The sequence below is a fragment of the Euphorbia lathyris genome, chromosome 1, assembly GCF_963576675.1.
Source record: "Euphorbia lathyris chromosome 1, ddEupLath1.1, whole genome shotgun sequence".
Lineage (NCBI taxonomy): Eukaryota > Viridiplantae > Streptophyta > Magnoliopsida > Malpighiales > Euphorbiaceae > Euphorbia > Euphorbia lathyris.
The window spans coordinates 111,843,956-111,854,142 of record NC_088910.1 but is presented as its reverse complement, the minus strand read 5'-3'; the positions used below and the strand labels follow the sequence as shown (position 1 = coordinate 111,854,142).

At 34.3% G+C, this 10,187-nt stretch overlaps 1 protein-coding gene across 2 annotated transcripts; it reads left to right on the top strand.

Moving 5' to 3' along the window:
- The first annotated feature begins 268 nt into the window (after positions 1 to 268).
- Positions 269 to 2,068, top strand: LOC136210636 (zinc finger A20 and AN1 domain-containing stress-associated protein 1). Of its 2 annotated transcripts, none has more exons than XM_066001990.1 (2): positions 269 to 419; positions 1,174 to 2,068. In XM_066001990.1, the coding sequence occupies exon 2, from the start codon at positions 1,190 to 1,192 to the stop codon at positions 1,715 to 1,717; it is 528 nt and encodes a 175-aa protein (XP_065858062.1). In that variant the 5' UTR covers positions 269 to 419; positions 1,174 to 1,189; the 3' UTR covers positions 1,718 to 2,068. The 2 variants fall into 2 exon arrangements, with proteins under 2 accessions (XP_065858062.1, XP_065858061.1); XM_066001989.1 differs by having other exon boundaries at positions 303 to 461.
- Positions 2,069 to 10,187: the final 8,119 nt, after the last annotated feature.

The following is a 10,187-nucleotide window of genomic DNA, read 5'->3' as shown; positions in this document are numbered from 1 at the left end:
CCAAAGCCCCTCTCTCTCCTCACTCTTTAAAAGCTACTTTTATCACATTTTAACGCACAACTTGACAAAACCAATAAATAAATAAACTCATTTTTATTCGACCACTTTAAATTTCAAAAAAGATTTACGACCGCCGATTTCAAAAGAATGAATCACGACTGTATCACCATTTAATCTAACAGCTATCATTTGTCAGTATACGATAATAACGTGGTACATAATTTACTACCGACAACGAACCATGGTTATGCTTTGCCTAACATAAAAACAGCAACCACCCCTTCCCCTATCCATTATTATCATCTCTCTCTCTTTTTTTTTTCTTCTTTTTTTCCCCTAAACGGTAAATCATCTTCCGACCTCCGGTTCATTTGCTCCGCCGCCGATTAGCACAATCAGATCGACAAACAAGGAACAAGGTTGAGACAGAACATAACACTTCAATCTTCGGTTATTGTCAAGTAAACACCGTTTACTTTTGTTGTTCTTTTTCATGTCTGATTTTCCGTTAATTTTGATGAAGCTGTCCACAGATGAATATTTGAAAAAAAAAAAAAGTTTTAGAAGGTTTTATTAGCCGTTGGATTTTAATCACGAAATTTGAATGGTTGGCGTTTTTTAATTGTTCAAAATATCGAGGTTTTAAATTATTTGTGTTTAAGTATATATATATATATGAGCTGTAACCAAAGATGGGGTTTTGGAGCGTTCAAGGAGGTCCTGGAATTTTGTGGCTTTGTAAAGTCCACATTGTCCCTATATAAGTGTTCCAAGTGGGGGGTATTTTAGTAACTTTGAGTCAGTATATAAACGTGTGCTTGTTTACTTTCTTCATTTGGTATTAAAATATTTATCCTATCCTATAAGGTCTCGAAACCTGGATTTTGTGAATTACAGAAGTGCCCTTAGGATGTATGATGTATTCGGTTGTACTATTGGAGCAAAAGGTTTCTTGTAAAGGCGGTCAGAGGGTACATTGGTCAATTCATAATGATTTTTTCCTTACTAAACTGGTAAAAGATATCTGGTAACGATATATAAACTACGGTATAATACAAATCTATTATTTTCAGCTAGGCAGGCATTGCACGACTTCTTATACCATCAGAACGGAGTTTTTATTCGACGGAGACCATAAAATTTCAAAACCCTAACCCTAATTTTCGTTTGTAGAATCGGGAGGTAGAAGATGGGCTCCGAGCAGAACAAGGGCGCAAGCTTTCCTCCCACCGAATCAATTCTCTGCGCCAATGGTTGTGGCTTTTTCGGTACGCCGTCCAACATGAACCTCTGCTCCAAGTGCTATCGCGACCTTCGCGCCGAGGAAGAACAGGCCGCCTCTGCCAAAGCGGTGATGGAGAAAACCCTCAGCATCAAACCCAAACCAGATCTTGTAATTGCTGAAGCCCCCGCCCCTGCTTTGGTGGTCGCTCCTATCCCTTCCGAGGCTGTCGTGGCTTCTGAATCGTCGTCGTTGACATCGGAGCCTCCAGTTGCTGGTGGTGACCAGGCGCCTCCTAAGGCGGCCAATAGGTGTTCTACCTGCAATAAAAAGGTTGGCCTGACTGGATTTAGGTGCAAGTGTGGGAGCACCTTCTGTGGGAATCATCGGTACCCGGAGAATCACGATTGTTCCTTTGATTTCAAGAGCACGGGCCGAAACGCAATCGCAAAGGCCAATCCTGTTGTGAAAGCTGATAAAGTGGAGAGGATCTAGTCCTCCTATTGTCAATTGGGCATTATTCATGGGGTCTTATTTTCTTTTCCGATTATAGATTATTAGGGTTAGTCGGTCTCGAAAGGGTTGGTTTTTCAATACTGGTTTGGGTAGTGTTTGTGGATGGCTTGGAGATGGCAAGGGAAAGGATTAAATGGAGCTATGAACGGTCTGGTTTATTTGTGTGAAGGGGAGAGTTGGAAAGGTTGATTCCATAATAAAATGGATCACTGGATTTGTTTGCTTTTAAATGCTTTGGCTTTTCCTCTGATAAGAATCTTTACCACATCTCTGTGTATCTACTTATAAATCTTATGGCTATAAATATAATGCTTGCAGTCGGTTTGTATATGGTTCAGATGTCTACTTTCTTTTCTTCCCTTGTGTACTATTATATGACTAATTGAATGTGTATAATTTATTAATGCATTTTATCCTTTAGCATTTGAACTCTGCAAGTGTTATATCACCAATATTATTACTCCTTGTTCTATTACTGGTATTCTGCCATCTTAACTCAAGTAATATTCCATCTCATCTTGTGTGTTTGTTTAGTGTTGGATTTTATGGGATACCTATTAATGGGGTTGTCTATGCTATCTATCTAGTATGGGTTAACACATTGGGGCTTTTGTTTACGCTTTGTTCCATTAAGTTTGTATACTAGAAGAACTACCTTGTTATAAGTTCTGTTTTTCTCCGCATGCTAGTCTTGTCTAACTTTATCAGTTGTCTGTGCAGCGTGCCTCATTTTGGTCCTTAACAGGGATCCACTTGCTTAGTCAAACCCAAAATTATGGGTGTAGACTGCTGATTGTTAGCATTGGATGATTTCCATAGTTAATCATATTTAGATTTCATTGAAGGACAAGCATGAATAGATGTCATCTGCAGTTACATGTATGGACATTTCTTATTAGTGCTTATAAGCAGATACCATACTGGACTTTTGTTGCTCTTTAGTTCCTCCATGCCCGTTATAGAACTCCTTTTGCTGTTAGCATTATCACCCCCTAGTCTCCGCTTTATCTCTTGGAAGATCTTGTCCTTCAATTCTGGGATTGAATGCTTCTACTCTAGTTGCACTACAACTCTGGAAAATTTCAATTTGCTTAGGCAGCTGTTTGTTATTTTTTTCTGATATTGGTTCACACATCCTTGGACCTTGGGTATGGCGATCTATCAATAACAGAATGGAGGTCTCAGGAGATTAATGATGTGGATTTTGAGCTTTGGTCTTGAATGTTTTTGCATGGCTTTTATAAGTGAGGATGGGGTTGTTTTAGAGATAAAGTAAGGTGGTTCTTTTTCTGTTTGTCTAACGGATTGCGATAAACTTCTTACATGCTCAACTTGACCATGTGAAGTTGTAATTCTTGGAATACAGAGCTGAACAATTTGCAGCCTTTCTCATTTGAGTTCCCAGCAAACTTGTCAAGATGAAAGAGGTAATTAAGCTTCAAACGGAATCCAATTCTGGGTTTTATGGAAGGTTTTTGGTGGTTACTTCTACTGAAATATTTGTTTGCAAGGTCAACTCATATTGTCAGTTCATCTTTCTTTTTGTACTGTTATGCTAAAGGATTTTTATTTTATTTTAGTCAATCATATGTATGCATATGTTACAAATGTGATGTTTACTTTACATGGTACGATGCTCAACATCGTACCCTTGAAGCACATAGTAATTGCTACTGATGTCATCTGCACTTGCATGTATGGACATACATTGTACCCTTGAAGCACATACCAATTGCTACTGATGTCATCTACACTTGCATATACGAACTGTTCACAAGCGTGTACTATCCTGGACTTTTGTAGTGGTTCATGCTTTTTGCTCTTTAGTTCGTCCTGGCCCGTTATAGAACTCCATTGGCTGTTAGCATATCACTCTCCAGCCTACGTTATTTCTTATCTCTTGGAAGATCTTGTCCTTCAATTCTGAGATTGAAAGAACTGCTTCTACTGTAGTTGCACTTCAACAACTCTGAAAAATTCCAATTTGCTTCTGCTGCTCCCTTGCTCTGTTTTTCTTCAATTGGTTCATACATCCTCGGACCTTTGGTACAGTGATCTATCAATAACAGAATGGAGGTCTCAGGAAATCAAAGATGTAGATTTTGAGACAGTTCCAATGGAAAAGTATTTATCCGTTGGCTCCTAAACTCACAATGTTTTTTCATGGCTTTGGTGAGTGAGGATGGGTAGTTTTAGAGGAAAAGTAAGGATAGGGTAGCTGTAATTCTTGGAATATGGAGCTGAACAATTTGTAACCTTTCTCATTTAGCTTAAACTGGTATTTAAAGGTTCACATGGAATCCAAAATGATACAAATGCTGGGTTTTATGGATGGTTTTTTGGTGGTTAATTTTCCTGCACTGAAGTACTTCCTCTGCTTGCAAGGTCAACACAGTCTGTTCATCTCTCTTTTTGTACTATTATGCTAAAGTTGGATTCTTCCTACATATTATCTTATTATATTCCATCTGGATATGTTTATTTTGTTATAGTTAATCATATGTATGCAATCTGCTACAAATATGATGTTTACGTTACGGCTGATGCTTCGTACCATTGAAGCTCATAGCAATTGCTATGAGATGTCATCTGCAGTTACATGTTTGGACATTTCCTGTTACTGTTCATAAGCATATTGTACCCTGGACTTGTCTAAGCTTTGCTCTTTTTTGTTTCTTCCTACTGGCCCTTTACAGACCACCTTCGGTTAGCTTATCACTCTCTATTATTGTTTCTTATCTCTTGGAAGATATTGTCCTTCAGTTCTGATATGGAAAGAACTGCTTCTACTGTAGTTGCACTATGACATCTCTGGAAAATTCCATTTTGCTTCTGCAGCTTGTCAGCTCTCTTTTTCTTATGTTGGTTCATACATCCTCAGGCTTGAAGGTCTCAGGAAATCAACAATGTGGATTTTAAGTTTTGGACAGTTCCAATGGAAAAAAATATTTATTGGTTGAATTAGGGGCTCCTAAACTCGAACTCTTACGAGGCTTTTTTTGAGTGAGGATGGGATAGTTTTAGAGGTAAAGTGGCATTGATCCATTTCAAGACATATTTGAGCAAGATAGCTCTTTTTCTATTTGTCTAATGGACTGTACGATGAACTTCTAACATATGCTCATTCTCATTAGAAGTTGTAACTCTTGGAGTACGACATTTGTTCATGTATATAAACTAAATTCGGGAACTAAACAAGTTGTAGCCTTTCTCATTTAACTTGCCAGCAAAAGCTATCAAGCAAAAAGTGGCAATTAAGGTCCAAAGTGATTTAAATGGTGGGTTTTATGGAAGACTTTTAGTGGTTAATTCTGGTGGACATTAATTTTATCTGTGTAGGGATTTGGAGAATTTGTTCTGTTTTGAACCCAAAATTCCAGGCTCCCTTGGTAAGTTACAAAGTCGCTCTCCATCAATCTTTTGATGGAGCCAAAAAAGGCTGCAGAATGGGACCTGGTATGCATGAAAGAATGTTTGAAGGTGGGGAAGGAGCCACGGAGCAATGAATAACTGTGAGTGAGTCTTTTACTGTTACTTGGCATGGTTTTCAACACTAGTAGCTTCCTATCAATTGATTATACATTTATAAAGGAAGTGTGCAGCTTTATTTATTTATTTGTCTATTATTACTTTGGAGTTGTGGTCTAAATTCCATTGTACTGCCTCTTGCATGTGCAACCAATATTATGAGGATAGAAATTTCTCTAAATATGTAATTAAACTTGTTGCCGAGGTGACCCCTTTTCCTCTCCTCTTGTAATGGGCGGCGAACTTTGTTTCTAATGGGGGCAAAGCTGTTAATGTGGGTATGGTATGAGTTTTCTTCGTCATCTTCTTGTCTGTAACTTTTATATATTTTAATGGTTTAGTGCTTGTTTGCTATTGTATGTCTTTTAGTTCATTTTTTAATTAAGTCACCTAAGCCAACATGATTCTTATGGCAACATATCATGTGGCAGCAGTTAAGTTCATTCATGAACTAAACGGCTAGCAGGTAGTACTTCTGATGTAGAGAACAAATTGCTTACTGTGAAATAACATAGGATAGAATCATTCTGATCACTACTAGACATTTTTTTGTTTTTCTTGTCACTTTTGAGGACCACAAACTGTGGGAAGAAAAATTGACAAGTCATAGTCAGAGGAAAGTATATTGGAGGAAAATTATAAGGTACCCATAAGGTGGAGCAGAGCAAATGCCACACCCTTTCTCTCTGTGGGGGAAAGAAATGACTTGTTGATGGAAATCTACATCAAAAGCTATAACAATTTCCACCCATCTTTACTTTTGGCATAGGATTAACCCCAACTTTAGTAAATTTCAAGATAGGCATTAACTGACTTTTGCCTGATGAATCAATTGGGTTCATCATGATAAGAAATTCCACTGCTCAATTCGTACCTTATGGACCATTTTTATGGCCATTTTGTTGGACTTTTTTTTATTGTGCATATTGGTTTGGTCCCTATCCTACATGAATGCTTGTGCATGATTTCATACTTCTATTTTCAGATTAAATTAACTTTGAAACTTCAATCAGAATATGTTATGTTCCCATCTAGTTAGTGGGGAATTGAATCTGAAATTTCTTCTTATGAACTCAGCTTGCATTGCTAATTGACTTGTGGATTGTATTTAGTGAAATCGAATTTGAGATCTCTTCTTACAACTCGATTTGTGTTGCCAATTGACCTACGAACTGTAGATCGTAAAGATCTTATTAACCTCAAATCATAAAAAGCAATAGAAAAAAGAAGCAAAGAGAAAGTTAATGTGCAATTAAGGAGATGATTAGTTGATTTTTTTTTGTTCAATGTTAAGGTTGGAAATGGTCGTAGAAAAGAGACCTGTCAACTAACCGAGTTGAAGTGTTAAATCATAATCATTAATTGTTTCTTTAACTAGACAAAATTATGAGCCGATGGAGCCTGCTTACCCTTTAGTAACCGCAAATTGCTAGTATTTGATTTAGCTTCCCCATCTTAATTTGTGCAACTTGAGTCTAACACATAGATAACTTTGACTTGTGTGGGAACAGACCCTATCCCTGCAACTTCAGTATCTTATCACCGGTTATTATTATTATTACAATTTTTATAGGTTCAAGTATTTTGAAAATATATTGTGCATGACAATAATTTTCTGATTTTACGATGTTTGTTTGTTTTGTTAATGGAAATTTTAGGTTAGTTAATAAGAAAATTTATGAAGAAAGTTAGAAAAACAATTCTTTACATTTGAAGATAGTGTCACTCATCCTTTCTCTTATCCAATAATTTTCAGAACGCTATTGAATTTGGTCGGTCGCCATTAGATTTAGGAGGTGTGAATTTAAGCCTTACGATAATTTTAATTTCTACCGTATGATTTTAATAAGTTTAAATCTAATAGTGACCAACCAAATTGCTCAGTTGAATTATTTTCAAATAATGAATAGTCATATCAAACACTTTTTACATATCAAACACTTTTTACCTATGTATCGTTACAAAATCAAAATGATGCATATATACATGCTTCTTACCTATATGCCCCCAAAAGGAAAAAATAAAATAAAAAAAAATAAAGTATAAAAATCTTTACACGATCTTCATCGAACTCTCATTTAATCTTATTGTTTTTTAAGCAAACATATTCTATATCATTAATAATCACCTAAAGCTTTCTAATAAAATTCTCAAATAACAATTTATCCTATCTCGACGAATATTGTCTATTATCCAAACATCTCAATCCATTAATCAAAACAAATTCATCAATTCATTTTCTTACTATTTTTAACCATTACGAAACTATACAAAAATAATGAAAAAAAAACAATCGAACAAAAATACAAGCAAATCCTAATATAAAAACAAACCAAAAGAAAATAAAGCGAATGAAAAGGATATAAATCAAAAGGGAGAAAGGAAGCGATATGAATATTCAAATAACAAACAACGCAAAACAACATGGAAAAACGTAAAAATGTAAGATAAGCATAAAAAGAAAAGAAAACAGTATTTTTGAAATAATTTTTTAAAAAGGGTCATATGAGCCAAACAAGGTAACTACACACCGAAATATAATCATAAAATGTGATATTTCACATAATTTGTTTGTCATCAAAATTGAAATTTTGACTAGCTAATATGCATATATTTATTAGAGCATTGCTTTGAAAAGTGTCAAAACTTAATGAAATTATAGAAGAGACCCGGTTCTCCAATTCAAAGAAAGATCTTCCATTAAAAATTCGACACGTGTTCCACTTCATCTATTAAAAACAATTTTTAATCCATTACCTCTGTATTAGTTTAGCTGAAAAAGAAACGGTGGCTAGACTCGTATAAAAATATATGTTGAATCAGTTGTGTTCACATGGACCCTGATGACCACATAAATTTGGTCATTTACCGTTAGATCTAGGCAGATTAAATATAAGTCTTAGGATGTTTTGAATCTCCACCTTAAGATTTTAATTTGCCTAGATCTAATGGTGAATATCCAAATTTACGTGGTCATCAAGGTCCATGTGAACGCAACTGTATGTTGAATATCCACTATTGTCCTGATAAATAAAAATAAATATTTTTTATTTGTAGAATCCATTCATAGATTATTTTTTTCATTTCTTTGTTTTGAATCCTATTTTTAGTTAGTTCATCATTTCCAGTTTTTACCGCCGCCTTCTTCATCTCCTTCGCTCTCCAGTCCATAGTCCACATAGACACAATGCACGCGCATCTACCTCTTTGTCGTTAATCTTTTCAACTCGACATTGACTTGTCATCTCACTCACAATAAAAATTAGCATTATTTCTATTTTTATGGGTAAATTACACCTATGGCCACTGAACTTTACCCATTTTCATATTATGGCCACTGAACTTCATTTTTTCCCGGTATGACCACTGAACTTTACACTTTTTAGCACCGGTGGTCACTCAATTTTAACTAATTTCTCAAAATGACCGTTAATGATCGTTAACGACCTCAAAATGAAAATATTCAAGAATTAAAGTTGTTCAGAACGATATTTACCATGAAACTACATTTTTTATTTTTGAAAATCACATTTTTTGAAGCTTTCTCTCTCTAAAAATTCACTTTCTCTCTCCTAACCAAACAACACCCAAATGAGATCAAAACGAAAGTCTTCAAGAATTAAAGTTCCTTAGAATATCATTAATGCTTTGGATTTTTTATTTTTAGCCATCAACGGTCTTTTTGAGACGTTAAGTGTCCACCGGTGTTAAAAAGTGTAAAGTTCAGTGGCCATACCGGGAAGAAAAAAAGTTAAGTGGCCATAATGTGAAAATGGGTAAAGTTCAATGGCCATGGGTGTAATTTACCCCTATTTTTATATACTAATGGTTGAAAAGCGAAATAAAAGGTTAACCGACCGAAATAATTGGTTAACAAATTAATGGTTAACCAAATTTAGTGGATTAGTGTATGGTTAGTGTTTTTAAAAACCGATCAAATAGTTAACCGACTTAATTATCTTTATGAAATGGTCGACCATGTACATCCCTATCTATTGGAGATGCTCTTATAACTATAAAAAGGATAGGGATGGAGAGAATTCTAGAAAATTCTGGAAATTTTAAAATGAACGTTGGAAATTTCTAGTGTTCGGAAATTCCAGAATGCTAAAATTCCAGGAAAAAAAAGAAGAAAAGTCAAAAAGTAAAAAACAAGTCTAAAGTATCTTTTTGCCACGTCAATCTTTTAATATAGTTAAGGTGTTTATCTTGATTCCGCTAACAGCGTAAACTATAGAGTTTGGTTAAAAAAACCACATGTACTAATATGTAAAAATGTGCAACTACATTGTTTTATTTAAAATTAACCCAATTAATAAAACATAAATATTATAATTTAATATTTTAATTAATTATGAATAACGTACTTAATTTTTATTAGTGTTGCAACTAAATTTATAAAGTAAAACAATTAATATTGATTTCGGAAGAATATATATATCTGTAATCTATAATTTTATTAATAATATTGTTTAAAAAAATAATAATTTTATTAATATTATGGGGTCTGTAGCGGTTTCGTACTGATTATGAGGATACAAATTTTTAACCTGTCAGCATATTATCCATTTGAACCCTAAACTAAAACTTAAAAAGTTAATTAAAATCTTAAACTATTAAAATCATTAATTAAGTTTTAAATCATCAATTGAATTCTCATTCTAAATAAAAATCATTAATTGAGTTCTCATAAAAAAACCATTCGGTTGAACAGTTTCAGACTCTCTTTTCCAAATTCATTTTGAGCAAACATAGAAATCATTACACTCAATCTCAAATAGTCATAGTTTCCGACTTTAAGATAATTCAATGACTTAGATTGATGATTTTAATAGTTTAAAATTTTAATTTAAGTTTTTTTTTTTTTTTTTTTTTTTTATAGGAATTGACACCCTATTTACAACTTTATATATTTTTACAT

Excerpts from the sequence above, each read along its gene's own strand:
- LOC136210636 (XM_066001990.1), top strand. The coding sequence starts at position 1,190 with ATGGGCTCCGAGCAGAACAAGGGCGCAAGCTTTCCTCCCACCGAATCA.